This window comes from Synchiropus splendidus, chromosome 14, assembly GCF_027744825.2.
Source record: "Synchiropus splendidus isolate RoL2022-P1 chromosome 14, RoL_Sspl_1.0, whole genome shotgun sequence".
Taxonomy (NCBI): domain Eukaryota; kingdom Metazoa; phylum Chordata; class Actinopteri; order Syngnathiformes; family Callionymidae; genus Synchiropus; species Synchiropus splendidus.
The window spans coordinates 12,258,023-12,278,215 of NC_071347.1; the positions used below are offsets into that span (position 1 = coordinate 12,258,023).

At 42.3% G+C, this 20,193-nt stretch overlaps 4 protein-coding genes across 6 annotated transcripts; 1 reads left to right on the top strand and 3 right to left on the bottom strand.

Annotated features, from left to right (window-relative positions):
• The first annotated feature begins 500 nt into the window (after positions 1-500).
• On the top strand, positions 501-7,476 carry ada2a (adenosine deaminase 2a). Of its 3 annotated transcripts, none has more exons than XM_053885042.1 (10): positions 501-648; positions 2,777-3,089; positions 3,153-3,372; positions 4,497-4,710; positions 4,776-4,903; positions 4,965-5,055; positions 5,232-5,340; positions 5,656-5,813; positions 6,113-6,315; positions 6,400-7,476. In XM_053885042.1, exons 2-10 carry the CDS (start codon positions 2,789-2,791, stop codon positions 6,488-6,490), a joined length of 1,515 nt encoding a protein of 504 aa, XP_053741017.1. In that variant the 5' UTR covers positions 501-648; positions 2,777-2,788; the 3' UTR covers positions 6,491-7,476. The 3 variants fall into 3 exon arrangements, with proteins under 3 accessions (XP_053741017.1, XP_053741015.1, XP_053741016.1); XM_053885040.1 differs by lacking the exon at positions 501-648 and adding an exon at positions 2,176-2,254; XM_053885041.1 differs by lacking the exon at positions 501-648 and adding an exon at positions 2,323-2,646.
• ribc2 (RIB43A domain with coiled-coils 2) lies at positions 7,327-9,868 on the bottom strand. The gene is made up of 8 exons (XM_053885046.1): positions 9,751-9,868; positions 9,459-9,581; positions 9,318-9,399; positions 8,315-8,635; positions 8,128-8,246; positions 7,854-8,060; positions 7,622-7,788; positions 7,327-7,558 (listed from the first exon to the last, which is right to left on the bottom strand). The coding sequence occupies exons 1-8, from the start codon at positions 9,820-9,822 to the stop codon at positions 7,489-7,491; spliced, it is 1,161 nt and encodes a 386-aa protein (XP_053741021.1). The 5' UTR covers positions 9,823-9,868; the 3' UTR covers positions 7,327-7,488.
• Positions 9,869-10,824: 956 nt separating this feature from the next.
• LOC128770500 (probable polypeptide N-acetylgalactosaminyltransferase 8) lies at positions 10,825-16,500 on the bottom strand. Its single transcript, XM_053885035.1, has 11 exons — positions 16,335-16,500; positions 14,869-15,163; positions 14,552-14,715; positions 14,181-14,364; positions 12,976-13,173; positions 12,781-12,895; positions 12,433-12,618; positions 12,233-12,370; positions 12,063-12,155; positions 11,835-12,002; positions 10,825-11,768 (listed from the first exon to the last, which is right to left on the bottom strand). The coding sequence occupies exons 1-11, from the start codon at positions 16,498-16,500 to the stop codon at positions 11,634-11,636; spliced, it is 1,842 nt and encodes a 613-aa protein (XP_053741010.1). The 3' UTR covers positions 10,825-11,633.
• A 668-nt stretch (positions 16,501-17,168) lies between these two features.
• Positions 17,169-20,143, bottom strand: ndufa9a (NADH:ubiquinone oxidoreductase subunit A9a). Its single transcript, XM_053885879.1, has 11 exons — positions 20,080-20,143; positions 19,147-19,320; positions 18,981-19,078; positions 18,817-18,908; positions 18,610-18,751; positions 18,421-18,523; positions 18,216-18,286; positions 18,066-18,142; positions 17,810-17,905; positions 17,473-17,539; positions 17,169-17,405 (listed from the first exon to the last, which is right to left on the bottom strand). Exons 1-11 carry the CDS (start codon positions 20,132-20,134, stop codon positions 17,235-17,237), a joined length of 1,146 nt encoding a protein of 381 aa, XP_053741854.1. The 5' UTR covers positions 20,135-20,143; the 3' UTR covers positions 17,169-17,234.
• Positions 20,144-20,193: the final 50 nt, after the last annotated feature.

A 20,193-nucleotide genomic window follows, 5' to 3' on the forward strand; every position in this document is an offset into this window, starting at 1 on the left:
AAAGAACAGTTGACAGCTGCTTCCCCTTTGATGCAAAATATGGAGAGGCCCACAACCTCCTTCCTTGGGTCCTATTCCCTGGAGCTGAAATTCTACTGACTGTGGATCTTAATCTTTTAACTCAGGTACTACCAGACTGTCCCACACCAGGTCAAAACATGGCCTTGGTTTCCTTGAATGTATGAATGAATGAGGAGATGACACTGAACCTGCTGGACGTGGAGGACAAAAACACCATCACGTTGTCCAGGAAAAGAGAAATGATGTGAATGCTGTATTTCCTTCCTTCTGAAGAATGTCCCGGACGTCCATTTTGCAACATTTAAATCAGTCTTACCCAACTCTGTACTCATGTGGCCTTGTGATTGTTTCCTTGTTGACAAATCTCGTACCCACCCTCATGGGTATTCCAGACCGGGGATGTGTAGACCCCGACCATTGTCCTATTTCAAGCAATACTTAAATACTGAAATGTCTTTTCCAGCCTTTTGTACACGTTTAACTTTGCAGACCTTTTCTGTTTCTGTTCTGTTTAAAACCAGCTAGTTTCACTTCCCTTTTAAAGTAAGTGCGCACTCAGGGTGTAGATTTTTTAAATACGGGTATTCATCTGGACTTCTTGTAACCCCATCCACATAGTTATGAAAGGTAAGTCAGGTTGGTTTTGAGTCGTGTTTCTGTGTCCTTCGTTTTTCCTAATGTTGCTGGACTTTTTTCTCAGCTAATGTCAGCGGTTCTGTAGTTTTCGTTCTGTTCTGCTTGTTTCGACCTGCTGCAGTGTGCTGCGTGTTTAGGCCTCCTTCCCCGTGTGTTGCACCGGTGTGCCCCGTTCATAAAGCGACGGCTGTAAATGAATCTACCTCATCCAGCTAATTGCTAGCATAAAAGAGTCTATTTTCTAAGCAGCGCAGTGAATTAGTATCATTTTGAGCTTTGGATTCACACACTCTTCCCACAGTGCCAGATTTTGGTGACTTTATTTTTTTGCCCTTGTTGCTTTTGGCTAAGATGAAACGCTTCTGAGGAATGATAATATCTTCACTGTTTTGATCGTCGATGGTGTTGAAACGAGACTTGACTTGGTTACTAGTGTACAGTTCTGAGTGATGGGTACAGATCTTTGAAGGATGCAGAATTGCAAACAAAAAAACAACATATATTTGGTGTTGCAAATGATATGCCATGGATGACTTGCTATTTTGGTAAAATAGGGAATTGTCTGGATACCAGTGAGCCTATTAGGGCTGATTATAATACTGTCTGATGTGATGTATGATGGACAGGCTCGTGTTGTGTGAGATGTGATCTGTTTCTTTGTGTGTTTGTGTCACTGGTGTGCTGAATAGGCACCTCTTGGTTGTTTGAACTCTGACATTAATGTCATCCCCCTGCACTCATGAAATCCATTTTGATTTAATGTGAATCATATTTATTTAGTCTTTTAAAAATGTCTTTTTTTTAATACATTTTTTTGGACTTGTTTTAATATAATAGTTTTGTTCCTGATGATGTTGTACAGCGTAGTCTCCTTTTTTTTCCCCCCTTCTTCAAAATCCCTGTAGCACGGTTTATTGAGCTGTTAATTTACATTAAGTTTATAAATTCTTCTTCTCGTTGATTTTTTTTTTTAATGGACTGGAGAATGTTGCTTTTTTGTACATTTCTTAGAAATAAATATGCTTTCTTGAATGTTGTTTCTTTCATATCTGTCATCTACCATGTTCAAAACATTTTCTTCTCTCACTTTTCACATTGCAAGGCAACTTGCTTTCCATCTGAGTTGCTGTGTGATGTTGGTGACTGTGCATACATTTTTTTTTTACTTTTAAAAAGGAATTTGTGCAAAAAAAAATATGGCCAGATTACACACAAAACAATTGCGGATTGTTCCACAGTAGGGCAAACCAAAAAGAGGATTGCTCTTGGAAAGCATTAAAAAGCCATTTCATTATTTAAGGATTACTCACCTCACTCACTGATTCAAGGACCATTTAGAGGCACCTGTATAGAGTCAACATAAGACCAAGCTACATTTGAATCCGCTAGCTTTTTGCTGCAGTAATGATTTTAATTTAAAAACTATCAATGTTCAACTATCATTAGTTCAGCGATTTATCTTGTTTATGCTGCCACTCCACCAATCGAATTGGACTACTGTGGTTTTGGCCAATCACAGCAAAGGAGGCGGGACTTAAAGTTGTTGAGGAAGCACTTGTGCCGTCGAACAAATTCTGGTCTATAGTGTCATCTGCGGGTAAGCGGAAGCGTTTCATTTTTTTTTTTTCATAAGAAACAAGAGCATACATTATCATCGAATGTGTCAGGAATACAAATTGCCGCGTATTTTAGAAAGAAAACGAAAACAAATGCGGTATTTCTTTCTGACAGAAATCGTTCGCGGATATTTTTTGAAGCAAAGGGCATGGCCGCTAGCACAAGCTTTGTTTACATGCTCCTAATACCGCGTTGCCTTTACAGCCCGCTGACGAATAGAAATGCTAATTAATAACTTTATTTCTGCAAACATGTCGGGCACTTTGAAGAACTGATACCTTTTACCGGTGTTCGTGTCGGGGTTTCAGCTTATGTTCAGACTGAGTTTTTTCTTCTGTTGTCAGTCAAACCGTTTCGTTTCACTTTCACAAAGTGTGTATTATTTATATATTATTCAGATATTTCAGTTATTAGTCGAGTCGAGTTATGTGACCTTCATTTTGTAAAGCAGTGAAGCATGTTCTTATCGTATTCAAAGCTAATGTGTTTCGTCTTTCTACAGTTTGAAGTCGTCATGTCGGATGGTCACAGGCGCCCCCTGGTGGCGCTCACTCTGCTGCTGTGCACGCGGATGGCTGTCCTGGCCGCCCCTGACCCAAAGGTGAGAGAAGCTCTCATCCAGCAGGAGCTCGACATGCAGACTGGGGGTGAGGTGATGTTGAACGACGTGGAGAAGGTGCTGGACGCCCGACTGTCCAAAATGAAACAAGAGGAGCATCAGAGGGCTGAATTCCTTCCCAGTTTGCATTTCTTTAAGGCCAGGGAACGTATCAGGGCTAGTCCCATCTACAGCCTGCTCCAGAAGATGCCGAAAGGTACGTTAAAGGTCTTTGGATTGCACTCAGTTCAATACTTGACTGTTATTATGTTTCTCTCAGGCGGAGCTCTTCATGTGCACGACTTCTCCATGATTGACCCCGGTTGGCTCGTGAAGAACGTGACATATCGACCCCACTGCTACATGTGCTTCACCGACAACAAGTCCATCCGGTTCATCTTTTCTTCCCAGGCCCCTAAAGCACACACTAAATGTTCCCCATGGACCTTGATGGAGGAACTGAGGGACAAAACGGCCAATGTCACTGACCTGGACAGCAGGTGAGCTGGGATGAAGGAAAGTGGATGAACGTTTTCGACGTCAGAAAGTAGCTGCCATTGACCAGGGGGAACTGATGGATTCTCTCTTCTGTTCAAGTTTCATTCAGTGAGATAAAGAAAGTCGTGTATGTGAGCGAAGTTCTCACGCAGTATCTAATCAGCAATTGCTTTTCAAGACAAGTGCAAATTTGATAAGGAATAATTTAGTGCCTTGCTGCAGCCTGAACTCAAAGTACGAGGAGAAATTGCAGCCAAAGCTCTTGTAAAGGGAATAAAATAAATTGTATCTAAAATATGTATCATAAAATAATGTATTATACATCATTTTCAAAATATTCTTTTGTTGTTAAAAGACTTGGACTGCAGTTCAGAGCAGTAATAATAACAGTTACAATTGTAACTGATACAATTATATGTAATTATGTATAATTATAGTATTATTATATATAATAATTTAACTTTTGATGTGGTGTTGTGCAGCTATTGTATTCTTGTTGGCACTCACCTTGTTTCATAGTAGAGGAAAACATTCTTTAAAACACTATCTTAAAAAATATTTTTAGTTTTTTGTTTTCTTTTGTGAACCATGCCTTTGGGCTTCATTTCACAAAATTGTTTTTGAAAAGTTCAACAGATTTTATTATAACCTTTTGTCCTAATACAAGGATATGACTTTTTTTTGGCATTATCATTCTTCATTTTGTTTTTCCTGCACCATCTTGTCGTATTATCACAGTGGGACACCTTTTCTGCTCTGAAAACAAGATGGCTACCATGTTAAGTGATGAGTTCTACAGCAAGCGCCAGACAGAAAGTATACTGCCGAAAAAGAAACCAGTCCAGTGTCGACTGTGTTTAAGGCATCAAAACGTAGCACATTTTCATGATTATTAATTGTGTAAAAATGACAGGACGGGGACTGTCTACTAGAAACACTGTCTCCACTTAGACAAACTTCCTTCTTGTCCCAGATAGCACAGATAACTAAGAAAATACTCGGAGACAAGAACTCAGATGAATACAAATATATCACTGTCTGAACCCTATGTTCTGCACAATTGTCATGACACCACAGTTTGAGTGGAATTCTCACTAACAGCAGTTCCCTCCTGTTCTCCTCTCAGCATCCTGGGAAACCTGACAATCTTCACCGACAAAGATGTGGAGCAAGTTTTTCCAAACCAGGATGTGGTGTGGGACCGGTTTGAGCGGGCCTTTGACGCCCTCTGGGGTCTGGTCACGTATGCCCCGGTCTTCAAAGAGTACTACTACCGAGGCTTGACCGAGTTTTACCTGGACAACGTCATGTACCTGGAGCTCCGTGCTCTTCTGCCTGAGGTGACAGCATGAAAGCGCTTGACCGACTTGGCCCTTGACCTGAACTCGCTTTCTCTCACCTTCAGATCTATGAGTTGGATGGAAGCACACACGATCGATCCTGGACTCTGAAGACCTACCAGGACATCACCAGACGCTTCACAGCAGAGCACCCAGACTTCTTTGGAACGCGTGTTATTTTCACTATTCACAGGTAATGACATCAAAATAATTGCTAATGAAAAATGATTGATGGTCATGTGGTATTATCTCAGGGGAGTAAATACGTCGATGATGGAGAATGCGGTGGAGGAGGCGCTGAAGCTCCAGAGAGACTTCCCAATATTCATGGCTGGCTTTGATTTGGTGAATCCTCTCTTAAATAAATACTTTTTAACCATCAAAGATAAAACTAGTATTGCAGTACATGCAGGAAACTGTATGCTGTCACTTGAGCAGTGTATTTCAGAACATATTCTGAAGATGATTTCAGCTATTATAATAATGGCATTGTTGTTGTGGTTGTTCTGTGGCGTGTGCAGGTTGGTCGTGAGGATTCAGGGCAACCGCTGTGGTACTTCAGAGATGCTCTGTCGATGCCTGCAGAAAGGGGAGTCGCACTTCCCTACTTCTTCCACGCAGGAGAGACCGGTGAGTTTATCCATGTCAGCTGTGTCTCGAGTCTTAAAATCATGATTTTATTGTTTTATTATTGTGATGCAGGAAGTTGTCGGCACATCAAATCAGCTTAGGATAAGAGATAGAGGAAAAACTTGTTGCTTCCTTCTTCACCCTTTCTTGCTATTGGGGCTGACTGAAACCGGGCCTGAGTAATGCAGAGAGTTTTGACACCAATGAAACCTCACATCATTTTTTTTAAGGCGCCTGCTGAGCTCTGAAAATGAGGACGTTAGACTCATACCCATTTGTATTTTGTTTTTCAAATTGTTTGTCACTTCTTTGCAGATCTGCAGGGCACCACTGTGGACCAGAACCTCCTGGACGCCATCTTGATGAACACTTCAAGAATCGGACATGGCTTCGCTCTGCTGCGCCACCCGGTGGCCAAAGATCTCTCAAGGAAGCAAGGGGTCGCCATAGAGGTCTGTCCCATTTCCAACCAGGTAGGAGACCCTCACTGCAGGCCTTTCTTCAGACATGGCAGACAATATATATAGTGTGTTTCCTTAGTCAGCGCAATAGTGTTATGGAGCCTTTGATCCTCATGGGTTCCTTAAATACACTCTACTGGACAAACATGGTTCCTTCACATGTCAGTAAACACTGTTCACCATTGGAACATGCAAGAGCGCTTAAGGCCGGTTTGATGTGTGGAGCAAGTTCGACTGCGGCTCAAGAGTTGAATATATGAATATGTAAACCCAAGCCATGAGCTGCGGTGTAACCTCTAACACTCACGCAGGTCATGAAGCTGGTCAGTGACCTTCGAAATCACCCAGCAGCCGTGCTGATGTCAGAAAACCACCCGCTGGTCATCAGCTCCGACGACCCCGGCATGTTTGGCTCCTCCGGCCTCTCCGATGATTTCTATGAAGCCTTCGTTGGCTTGGGTGGGCTCCGATCAAATCTGGCCTCCCTCAAAGAGCTGGCCGTCAACTCCATCAGGTGAGTTCAGGCTCAGAGAACAGCCGGCCGTGTGTGTGTGTGTGTGTGTGTTATCAGAGACAGGATGTGCTTCTTCTTTTCCAGGTACAGTTCTTTGAACCAGAGACAGCAGGAGATGGCTCTCACTGTCTGGCAGAAGAAATGGGAGAAGTTTGTCTTGGAAAATGCCTTTTAAGCACCGCAAGTGTTTGTGAGCTCTGTTGACTTGACACGGCAGCTTGTTGCTTTGCTTTTTAATGATGAGTCATCAGATTTAAATGGTGGTTTATTGCAACTGAACTCGCAATACTTCGACTCCCAAAAATGGGGTGACACAGGGGTCGATCCTTGGACGCTTCCTTTTTTTTCGTGTGCAGTTATTGCATACGGGGTGTGTAGGAATTTTAAAATGTGCTTTTCAAAGATCTGAATGATTCTCTTTTAAATGAATGTAATTGCACTATTTGAAATGTGAAGCATGTTGCGATTGTCTGTGACTTGAACTTGAATCCAGTCTAGTGTTGAACTAAGTGTTTAGTTGTAGCCTGGTTTGTTTTCCCTACTGTCGAGCGCTGCAAAGTTGTGTTTACAATAAAGGTTTTTGTGAGTCTGACCCTGTAATGAAAAAAACTTATAAACTTCTACATATATAAACTTATATAAAAACTCTATAAACGCTTTTTAAAATCACACACGAAGGTGTGTTTGGAAAAAATACCATGCCATCTTTCATATTCAAAAACGGGTCAGCACGACACCCAGCAAGCCTCACTGGACCCGCAGCAGTTACAGTCCAGCCCTGTTCATTTTTCTTTTATCCCAAAATTGGACTGGTTTAGAACTTCAATTCAGAGCATATTCATATTCAAGAGATTCCTACAGTTATTCTCCCATCCTTTTTGGACGTGCACATATTTGTCCTTCATGACTCAACATGAGTTTGTACACTTCACGATGTTCTAGAAACACAGTCAAGTCACAGAGTTGTCACAGAGATGACTAGTAAGAATGTCCAAAATGAAGCACAGAACACACAAGTAACCAAAAGAACCTTTACTACTGTTTGATCCGACCATTTGAGGTCACAGCAGTTCATCAACACCAACATGAGTGTTTTGCACAGAAGCTCAGAGAACTGTGAAAGGCACCACTGTTGTGTCTGTGAAAGAAAATGTGAATAAAAGATCATCTGCTTCACCGGCTGGTGGTGTTGAACTGAGTGAAGAAAGTTTCGTCGATGGCGCCGCATTTGATGTCCGGTCTCCTTGAATGGAAAGTTATAGATGAAATATTTGTGAAGCTGTGAGGCTGCGACCATGTGACTCACTGTTGCTTCAGAGTTTCAGCCAGTTGGACGTTGGTCCTGTCCAGCTTCTTCCTGGTCTGCCTGCTGAGCCTGGCCTGCTGGCGCTCCTTCAGCATGGCCGTACGTGCCGAGTCCAGGCGCCGACGGTCGTGCTCCAAGTCTTCGTTCTTCCTCTCCTGCATCAGTATCTACTCCAAATACATGCATCTTATTATTATTTTTTTCTCATATATACTGAAGATTCCTTCGCCACCTTTTTCTCCTCCATCTGTTGCTTCTGGAACTGGATCACATGCTCCAGAGGCTCCATGGGCTCCTTCTTATCGCTGCTGGGGTACAGACCCGGGACCCCAGACAGAAACTGGTAGCCATCAGCAGGAGGCAGCTCGTGAAGATTGATCATGGGGGTGGTGCTACTCTCCGCTCTGTGTCGGTGTTCACGCCTCCGCTGCTGTTTACTCTGTCTCGCCAAAACCAAGAAACCCCCTTAGCTACTGTGGAATTCCACCTGAAAAAGGTGACCTCACCATGGCCAGATTGCAAAGTTTAGTTGCCAGTTCTATTTCTCTTTTCCTCTGCGCCTCTTCGTTTCGTAGTCGCACAAGGTTGCTGTCGATCTCTAGTCTGTTTTCATCATCGATCATCTCTGAAAAGCACCAAATGTCAAGAATTTACTCAAGGATGAGTCTTTTTTTGTCATGGTCGCGATCTCACTCTCCAGATCCTGCTTGTGTTTTTCCGCCACTCGCTCCAGTTGCTGCTGGATCAGCCACTCCCTCAACTGTTCACTCTGTCTCTTCTGTCGGGCCTCCAGCTCGTGGTCTTCGCCCAGAAGACCCGGGATCATCATCTGGGCGTCGGCTGGTTTTGTTTTCTTCCACATGTCCGGGTCGTTCAGGTCCCACTCTCGCTGCAGCCAGGGCTGCTGATACTGATACCTGAAGTTGATAATGTCTCTCTCTATCTGGCGCTGCTCTTTGGCCTGCACCTTCTGGAGGTAGGACGAGAGCTTGCTATCCTGGAGCATCTCGGCATCTGGATGGACCAAACGCAACATACCGATGATTCAAATATCGCAAACAACAAGACTGAAATATGGTGGGCCAGCAGACGCAAAGCACTTCCACCACTCTCAAGTCCCGTAATGCACTGCAACAGCTGTAGCTGGCAACAACAGCCAGATGTTTAATCAAATTTGTATTACGGAATGTCAACTGTTTGTCTTGACATTTCATGATACAACTGTAGTTGTGTGTGAGTGAATGACCAGAGCTCAAGAGAGTGGGACTGAAGAGCATCAACTAATGTGAGACGTAAACAAGAGACTTGCCTTAAAGACAAGGGGCTTGTTCATATGAAACATTGTTGTAGCTAGAAAAGTTTAAATATCAGCTCAAATTAACTGTTAATTTCCCCTATTTTCAAGCAAGAAAACTTGACTGAAGAAAAATTTGGGGAAAATACGATTACATTGCACTGTATTACAAGCTCTCCTGTATGTTTAGATTTCCTTTTAAGATTCTTTAAAGTTTAACAAAGATGATATTTTCAACAGTAAAAATAAAGAGATTCCCAACCTAAGTGAATAAGTTAAGATATATTTTGAGATTAATTTTAATAAAAATCAAAGGCATAAGTGAACCAAGGAAAGACTGAACGACAGAATAATTCTATAACAGAGCAACTTTTCCCAGTTCTACAGGTAAATAAAACCCACCCAAAGCACTTTGCTCCATCATATCTCTCTCTTTCTGCAGCCTCTTCTCCTCCACCTGCTGATCCAGGCCTTGTTTGTCCAACTGCAACAGACAGTGCCATCAAATTCCGCTCGTCTCTTGTCTCGCTGACGCAAACTTACCCCGATGGTGCGGAATTTCTCATTGAACACTCTTTCTTTCCGCTTGGTCTCAAACCTGTGACGCTCTTCTCGCTTGGCGCGTGCCACCGGGTCGGAGAGCGACTCGAAATCAAACATTTTGGCCTAGAAAACAGCAGAAACTCAAACTGCGGCTCCACCGCGCACCGCCGAATGAAATGTTGAATGTTGCTACGCAACGCTGACTTCGGGAGTTTCCGTTACACGTCGTTTATTTCCGGAGTTATTTTTCTCGCTGGATATTCTTTCTTTTAAAAGTGAAAGTGGAACTCACCTCTTCCTTTTTAATCGACACATAGTGACGTAGACTTTTCTCTGGACAGCTTGTCTCCAGTTGCATCGGCATGTTTGACCGTGATGAACAGAAAACCCACTGTTAGGTTGGAGGGCACATCAATCAATTAAGTGTCTTAAATTAGCTCCTATTTGTAGCCAATTTAACTGTCATGACTTTGATTTAGAAATATGACGTCATAGCCCGTGCCTTTCGAGCTGCAATGACGTCAGAGCCGAGATTTCAAACAGTCCATTACCTGATGAATGCATGGCTTATTAAATACATTTGAATAAGGAACCTAAAAAGCACTATAAATGTTAGTTTGATCCTGAACATTAGTGCTGGTTCAAGCCAGACATTTGTGGGGAACCACACAAATAATAATAATATATGGTTGGTTGGTGGAATCTTGCTTGCAAGTGATGGGACAATGAAGTATCAGAGCTTTGGCTTTGGATTTTTCTGATCAATGCAGTGGCTCAGAAATGTATGACTCAAAATTCATCACCTTCACGTGAGAGAATGTAGTAGAGGTGGTCCTCTTGAAGGAGGCCCCAGTACAGACCTGGAAACTCATTGATATTTTCCCACTTGAAGTGGGGAACAGTGCAGGGGAGAAAAAAGTCCAGGTGTCTTGACTTCAGACATACTGCTGACATCTGTCTGTCCCTGTTTGTACATTGTGAGGTCTGTTTTTGCCTTACACCCAAAACCGAACCATCCAAAAGCACATGACCATAACCAGGACTATTTCGAAGTCTTCATCCTCAAATTGAGGCTTGGAATTGTCCGGCCAAATGGTCCCCACAAAAGCATAAGGTCCTCATAAGGAGGTGATTTGTCAAGAATTGGTCACCACAAGTGAGAATAAACCTGATACACAGACACATACACACAAAAGCAATGAATCCAAACACTCCAATAATGGCCGCCCTCTCAAAAGATTTTGTTATTTTAGAATTGGGGAAAAAAGGAACTAAACACTATGGAAAAAACAGTCACTGTGAATGTATTTGTTTTATTATTGATATCAGAATAAGGATACATATATAAAAAAACAGCACTCTCAAATGATCTTAAATTCAATACTATCATCATCAGAGTAAACTAGTACAGTGGTACCTCGGTTCTCGACCTCAATCCGTTCCAGACGGCCGTTCGAGAAGCAAATTGTTGTAAAATAGGCTTTTGTAGGAGTGAATGTAGAGTGTCTGCTGCAGGTGCGCTGTTCCTCTATGTGTGTGGCCGCTGCATGTGGGAGGGGTTGCCGAGTGAGTGACGTCTCTCCAGAAGTGAAGAGGTGCCCGGTGCGTGTCCAGCTCTGAATGTGCGCTTCTGTGCAGTTTGGCTGTGACAAAGTCATAAACCAAGTAACGCTCTGTCCCAGACTCGCCTCATCCCTGTCCCAGCTCCAGCCCACAACAGGACATCAAACCCTGGAGTGTGGCTCCAGCCTCGGAGGTGTGGAGAGCGAGCACCTCCCCTGTGACACTCTACCACGGTCCAGTGCGGAGACAGGAAAGGTTTTACACCTCAATATGAGAAAAAACAGTCAGTAAATGTAGCTAACGGGACACGTCTGCATACAGAGGCTGCGTTATACACAATAACAAAGCACGTCATGGGTCAGCTGGTCGGTCCGTGCACGTTATGTTTTTTCGGCTTTCGAGTTCTGGATTTTTGTTCGAAATCTGAAGCAATAAAAATTTCGAAATTTTTGTTTAAACTCCGGGACATTCGAAAACCAAGGTACCACTGTACTTCAAAGAGTGAAAATATCTGGCACTGTAGAAGAGGTGTCAAAGCAAAAAGATGAAATATTAATTCAAGTGTTTCTTGCAAGAATAAATACGAGTAACTTGGGTCACTGAGTGAGCAAACTAAAAGGTTTTGGCGACGTGCTCGATGGTCCATGTCTGCCCGGTGCACTTCTGAATGATGAGCTCGTAGTTGAGCGATTCTCCCAGGCTGAGCTCCAGACACCGCTTTGTTGCCTTGTTCCTGATGGACTGACCCTGGAGGCGATGGATCAGACTGCTGTCAGAGATACGAAATGAACCCAGTCGTGCCCCTGGTAGTACCTGTCTGAATTCCCACTGTGAGTGTAGCTTGGCACTCTGGGCCAGCTGACACTGGTGGAGGGTTGGAGTGCTGCCCGACCCCGGGTCCACCAGGCAACGGTTCTGGTTATACTTGTGAGACCTCAAGCCTCCAACGATGATTTCACTCGCATTGTTGTAGTAGCACATCTGTTGAATAGTAACAGCTTTATAAGTACTCCGTTTAAGTGCCGCTGGTTGGGTCCTCACCTGTGGTCGCTGGGAATGGCACTCGTACACGATGGGAATGTTCCCAGGAACCGCGCCCTGATCCAAGCAGAAGTCACCAAGACTGTTCTTCAGCTGGACAAACAAGCACACAACAGATCAACAACAACAACCTCCAGCCCCAGGAACAAAGTGAAGGAAACGCTTCGTACCACACCGTAACCTAAAATGTCCTCCCAGGTTCTCAAACTGGGGTAAATATTGTCCAAGTACCACTGGAAGGGCTTGCAGTTCAGCTTCTCTCTCAGCCTCCTCCTCTCCGTCACCTCACCAATGTCGACTCCATGATCCTTTTTCAGTCACAATATTGAAGACACTCACTAGAGCAAACACTGAAAGTTGTTCTGCTCACATGCAAAGGAAGGTTCCAGGCCATCATCACGTTCTTCTTGTACTCATCCATCCAAATTTCTGCCACCCTAACAGCGTTCCTCCGCATGGGAGAGGACAGATCTGGTGCGTAGGGTTTGTGCGCCCTCTCAATATGGGCGATCCTTGAGCAAGGCACCACCTCCACGCTGCCGCCACACAGCCACACCTACCCCCACACAAGTGTCACATCTGGGCTTCAGTGCTGCGCCGATGGAGCGTCATGAAACAGTGTCCTTATTTTCAGAGGTCACCAGATCTTGAGCTATTTCTGTGAAACCCGTTCTGAAAATGAGGGCACTATTCAAGAAAACACAAAAGTCCTACTCACACGGACTCCAAGTTCCACATTCTCTCCTCCGTATGTCATCATTCCACCATCGAGTCCTCCAATTTCCCCAAGAAACTGTCTGTCTGCCGCAAATATTCCCATGAGTGAAGGGCTCCTGCCAAGTAACAGACACTCATGACAATCTTTCAAGATACACTTGCGATAGACTTAAATAGTTACATATGTTTCACCTACTTCCCCGGCTGAGATTCATCATTCATCGCGTACCACTGTGGACTGAACTCCTCATACATGCACCACAGGGCCCAGTCAAACCCATGAGAGGCGGCATCGTACCTCTCCACCTCCAGGTCATCGTACTTGACCTTATCGAACACAGGCGACACCACCACTTTCCTGTCTGCTTTGATTCTGGCCAGCAGGGGCTCCACCCTGAACACAGGAGTGAACCTCAGAGTCAGTTTCAGATGGTGAGGCTTCAGTGTCCTGATTTTCACGAGACAAAATCTTTGGACTTGAACATCCAGTTCAATGAAACCTCACTTCATATTTGAGCTGACATCTGTTGGACTCTGAATACAAGGGCACTTTTCAAGAAGCCTCATGCAATAACAATAAACCAAATATACAGTATATAGTTTGTAACTGTATAATGGAGTCACACCTATTGAAACAAAAAACATTTTTATTCATCTTATTTTTATGATATTTTATATATACTTTATTTGTATTATTTGTGTATTTTATTTCATGTTATTCTATATTTTAATCAATAAATAAACAGAAGCTGCTAATAATTAATGTTTAAAAATACATTTGCTATATAGTTTAAATTGTTCTAATTATTATTATTATTATTATTATTATTAATATTATTATTGTTGTTGTTGTTGTTATTATTATTATTATTAATAATGTTACATAAATTGTTTTAGCATTAAGATTTTTCTACATTTTGTATTTCATGTAATAAATAAATAATAAACACAATTACGTAATAAACAATCTAATGAAAATGAAAACAACAGAATCAAATAATATCATATGTAATAAATAAATTATATAGACATATTTAAACTCAAATTATTGAATTATGAAAACTTGGAAGTAAGGACTAATGTTTTACTCAAAATAATAAATGAATAAATTATCTGTTGTTGTTTTCTTAACAGACTAAAATCAGTCAGGTAAGGAAGCCACAGACTACTGAGTGTAAAATGAGGCTAAAAATATTGGGCTTTTACAGACTAAATTAAATTGTAATACCTTTTGCATAGTGGGGGTGTTGATGAGGCTTCATGAAACAGTGTCCTAATATTTAGAGGTCACTAGATGGCACTGTCCAAGAGTGGCAGCCACTGAGCACTTGGGGCACTTCTGTTTTTCCAACATGTTCCTCAGTATCGAGGAGCTATTTTACGGCTCCAACACCTTCTCACCATCCGACGGTAGCTTCTATGTGCGCGTCCAGGATAACCACAACATCTGCAGTGGCGTGTTCCCACCCGGAGACGCGCGACTGCGCCAAACCCATCTGACGACGGTGGCGCACTTTCTTGATGAGGCCCGGTTTCTGGAACTGGATCTGGTCGATGTAGTTCTGCAGCGGCTCTGCCAGGTCGTCTGAAAAGGTTTCCATTTCATTTAGACCTTCTAAGCAGGTACATCTTAACTACACAGGTCAATAAGCAGGGTGAAAATACAGTGGCTTTGAATGAAACTACCCGCCACAAACCAGTGTATGAATAAGGATGCTTATGACAAACAGAACCATGGTTCCAGTCATTTCACAGTGTGGTGTTGAACGTACTGTAGGAGCTGCAGTCGTCCACAAGGATGACTTCTCTCAGCAGGTGAGCCGGCGTGTGCGTGATGATGCTTCGGATCGCTCTCTGAATGATGGACAGCGCTTCATTCAGGTAGATGAGCACCACACTGACAGTGGGCAGGTCTTTGGGGTGATTCCTGGGGCACCTGAAGAAGTGCTGCACATTTCATGATCCCGTCTGAGTCCTGCCCTAATTCAACTGCATGACCGTATGAGAGATAAAGCTCTGTCTTCTACAAGAATCATGATCATGGCAGAGACAAGCACGACCGCAGCGTCAGCACCTATGTGGAAATTACCTCTTGTCCCTCATGTCTGGAAGTGTCCTATCCAGAGGGAGTTGGTTGCTAAGAAACACGTTGTATCCATAAATTTGGAAGAGACCTTCGGCTTCCTTCTGCTCTTCCACCGTCAGGCCGTGACCCCAGTTGGTGAACAAGGAAGAGTCTGGAAACAACTTGTGGACACTCTTTTGTATTTGTCCCTCAACCTTCTCCAGAGATGGTCTTCGATGGTCAGCGTTGTCCTGAGACTGGGATGGACCATTGTCGTTCTTACTGAGGATCTTTAGTGCTGACTTTTCCAACAGGTTTGCTTGGAATGTAAACATAAACCCTTAGTTGTCTTATAGTCTCATCATCAGTTTCATCAATAAGATGTTTTTAGTTTTAGTAATTAAAAGTTTTTTTAAAAGTGGTCTAATTTATATAATTTTTATTTATAATAAAATGTAATATATTTAATGATTATTTGAAATGTTACATACATTTTTTTAAATGTTATTTTGTATCACAATTTTTATTTAATTTATTCGTATTCAATTGTATGTTTTCCAATTGCATTTTTTTTAATTACAGTATGTATTTGTTGATGTACGTATTTGTTTTCTTTTTATTTGGTTATTTTTGATGCTCAAGATATCTATCTATGTATGTATCTATCGATATCTGTCTATCTATATACAATATATAAATATATATATGAGTTTATATTTAGATATTCTATAGATATTCAAAATATATTTGATGAAACACTTTGTCTGACATGTCTGATTACATTTCCCACTTTGTTTTTTGATGTGATTTTAAGTATTTACAAAGTTTGTATTATTTGTTTATTTTATTATTTATTTTTATTTAACATTAATTCTATACTTCAATCAATATAAAACAGAAGATGCAAATCAAAATATACATATGAAGTCAATGCTTCATGTTAAAAAATACAGTTGACATATAGTTTACATTTTTAAGGTTTCAATTTGTTCAATTTAGTAATAAAATAAAATAAATGAAAGTAATAATGATAATGATAATAATAATAATGTTTTAGAATAAAAAGATTTGTGTATTACATGTAATAAATAAATCAACAATTATTAAAATCAAGCAAATAGTAGGTAGTATTACAGTAAAGTATAGTAGTAAGTATAATAGTAAAGTAATAAACAATCAAATGAAAAGAACAGAAATAAAATTAAAATCAGATAATGTAATAAATAAAATGATATAGACAATTTTCAACTCGAATTATTTCACGTAAAAATGTCATTGCTTGGGAATCCTGATGTTGACTCGTGAACAACAACTTGTCAAACAAAACCATAAAGAAAACGTCGACGTTAAATATTCATAAGAGCTTTGAAATAAAGGACTAGTACTTTCAGCTTTCATAGCAATCTAAAATCTTAAGTAATAAAACTGTTTGCAAATATTTCACGTAAAACTACTTTTTTTCTGTAAAAAAAAATCCAAGAGCTACTCACTCAGGTTGTGTAAAACCGTTTCAATCCTGTCTAGTTTCCTCAGTAGTCTGGGATCGGCTCCTCTCTGCGGGGTTTCTGTTTTTAAGCTTGTGTTGACAAACAGGAGAATATAAATTCCAAGCAAAGTCGCTCCGAGGATCCCGGCTCCTCGCACATGTGCCTTCATCGTCTCCACTGCAGCCACTGCACTCGCGCCGCACCGCTCCCGGAGACCAGATTAGATTAGAGCCTTCAGTCGTCACACAGCGGCGGCCGCAGCACTGAAGAGTCTTTCATATGATTTTGCACTTTGAACTATTGCAATGACCACAATGACTTCACAAGCTACTCCCGAGGTGGAGAGGAATAACAGGAATAACTTCATTTTCTGGATGAGGAAGCCAAGACGAGCATAAAACTAAGAGTGAATGTTACTATCAGACAGCTTCAGTGACAAAATGCAGATGTCTACGGCCCAGATGTTGGCTAATCTGAGAAAGATACTCCGCCTTTATGATCAAACTGACAGGTGTCTCCACCATGATACACGACGACAGGTGCTGGGCCCTTGTGTGGACCTTAAAAGGTCAATTATGGATGCCCAATATAACGTCAAATATCTCGGTTTAACAACCACTTGCTGGGCATGGAAGGAAGTAGCTAAGACCCATAGTCGCTGGAGACAGATGATATTCACAAAACAATAGACGACCTCTGTTCTCGCACCTGACGTCTTTCAACAACGATTTTGCTGCCATCTAGTGGCTTGTTTAATCGTCATCAACCGCTCAATCCCCGTGCAAATTCAGTGAAAACCATCCAAACATGAAAATGAATTTAAAAAATGGCACAGTCCAGAGAGGATAAGTCTTTATTTATATACACGACACAGTTCCTGACAGCTTCTCATCAGCGGCTCATCTAGAAGTTGACAGTCTTGGCCGGCTTCGTCTCCTCCAGGCCGGCGTCCAGGTACCGGAATCCGCGGTGGCGACGGAGGACCTCGATGGCCTTCTGCTCCACGGCAGAAGGAGTGATGCCGAGGTCCTCCAGACCAGGAAGTCCGGGGTACTTCATGTCTGTTGTGTGAAACTGGACGACAAAATGTACATTCACCATCAACACGTTCCCCTGAAAGATGAACAGGTCATTGGTTTACCCTTTCGATTTTATCTGGAGTCGTCCAGGGTTCGAACGGGCTCATGGCAAAGACCTTTGCAGCAAGACTGTGAGGAAACACATGACACAAGCAGCACAGTGAACAATGTAAGGGTCATAAAACATCCTTACATCAGTCCACAAAATGAACATCCTCATGATAAGAATACATGAATCAATTTGCTGAATGAGAAAAACTCAGGTATCGGTTTTCAAGAGACCCAAAACACACTGTTGTAGTAGTACTCAGTGGCCTTTCATTCAGAAAACATCATTCAAATTTACATTTTCCTGAACAGCAACATCAATGTCTCTCTCAGATGTGTCACATGACTTACTGATAGAGAGGGCGGGGCATGGGGTAGGATATGAAGGGCCTGTGTGCCACCCCATAGATGTACTCCACCAGGTCATGAAGAAGGTACCTGTTAGGCCTGGTCAACAAAAACAGAAAGCGATGGACATGAGATTTGAGTTGACTAAGTCAATAAGATCTGCTCCAACAACTGAATATTTTTATGTGTGCGATGCGTCACATGGCAGTTTTGCCTGCATCTCTGTGTGGCGAGTGCTTTGTCATGGTCTTCCACCCACCCAGTGAGAGCGTACGTCTTTCCATTCGCCTCAGGGTCCCTGACAGCATTGACGATGGCTTTCGCCACATCCACCACCTGAGATTTTATTTCAAAATATTGAGTTCACAAATTGACAGGAAAAAAAAACGATCAGGAGTGCAACTCTTACATGGACAGGCTGCTTTACCGTCTTCTTTCCATTGGCTATGAGCGGAACAGCGTTACCGAACCAGCGCATATCTGAAAGAAACACATTTAAAACATATTTTCCATTAGGCTTTAGCTACACAATCCTCTTCAGCCGTGCGTAAAGTACCACACTGTTATGACGGAATATTCATGGTTATTATTAACAAAAGACAGACAATGCTTACTTGCAAAATAGTTGAAGAACCTGTCTTCTCTCCCGAACATCTCTGAAGGTTTCATGATGATGGCGTCAGGAAACTCATCCCTCACAGCCGCCTCTCCAACAGCCTGAGACAGAGGTCAACATTTGCAGACTCTAAGTGTAACAGCCACGAGACAAACATTGTTGAGGTGGTTGAAGCTTATTCCTCAACCTTGTTCCTCAGGTATTTGGATGAGCTTTTGATGTCAGCGTTAAGGTGAGACATGTGGATGAACTTTGTGATTCCAGCCTCCTTGGTAGCCTTGGCGATCTGCTGAGGGATGGTCACAAACACGTCCTCAAAGCGGAAGTTCCTACAAACAAAGTCGGTAAGTTCCAGAGCATCCAGCAGGCCTGTTGACAGAAGAATCCAACCCACCTGGTTTCCCACTCTTGTCCCACTAGGTTGATGACAACATTGGAGTGTTCCAATGCACGTTTGATGGAGTCTTTGTCCCGGGCATCCCACTCCTGCAGGAAGGGGAGAAACCCCAGTCAGATTTTGAAGGAACACAAGAGCATCTCCAGTGAAAAGTGGATTACCAAAAACATTATTTGGCCCAGGTCACCCATGGGCCTGAAGTACATGAGGTTATACTGGTCACACCGGTGAGGGATGATCACTTGCGACCCAATGCGACCTAAATGAAAAAAAAAAGTGACATTACTACTACTGAGTCGTGACCGCAAACTAGCAAATGTGACAAACCAAGTCGGTTGACCACATAACGCCCAAGGAAACCAGTTGCCCCAAAGACAGTGGCAGCTATTCCACTGGAGGAGGAGCGTCCGCCCTTCCCTCTGGGGACCACGGCATGGTGCAGCTTCCTCTGCTGGCCTGTTGTGACCAAAACAGCCAAGGCCACAGCTGGATTTGAACCGCCTTGAGAAAAGGAACAGAGGTGTCACGTCATGGTGAAGTTCACAATGCAGATGCTTGTGTCCTTGACAACATTACCAACAACAACCTGATCATCCACAATGAACTGAGTGTCACATAATTAAATCCTTTGTCGTTCATTTTAAGGATTTATTTATGTATTTGTTGACACTGTCACAGACTTGATGGCCATTTGGAAGAAGACGCGACATATAGCTGTCAACAAACGTCATTCCATATGACTTCACAAATATGCTGATTTGAAAATCCTCTGAACAACGACCACTGTAGAACCAGTCCATATCCCTACAAGCCGTCATAGGAAGCAAAAATAAATTATAGTCACATATACATTCTGCAGAAGAACAGTATGTACGGACAAGTTTAACGTCGTTTTGCATGGAGATCATGAAGGCAACACACGAACATGTCTAGCTATAGTTAGTCAATGCACCGGCTGAGCAAAATAACATGGATTATCTGATGAATAATATAAAAATAAAGTAAGTCTAGTGTTAGTCAACACCTTGATGATAGTCATATAAGAATAAGAAAGCACAGTTCACCGGTAATATCAATATCAAGAGGTAAAAACATAGGCTAACACGTATTTGCCACTTAGCCGGTTAGCAAGGTCATTCAATTCCGCAATGAAGAAAAAAATACATGTAATAAGTTGCAGCATGTGCAAAGGTAACTCACACCTTAATATGATATCCCAATAATGACACATCTAAAGTAAGAAATAATCCAATAACTTACTGGAAATCCTCGGAAGGACACTCGCAGGACGGCTAACCAGCGCTACAGCCGCCATCTTGTTAACTACGGCCAACCGTGAGGACCAAATTACAACTGCACGTCGAACATGCAGTT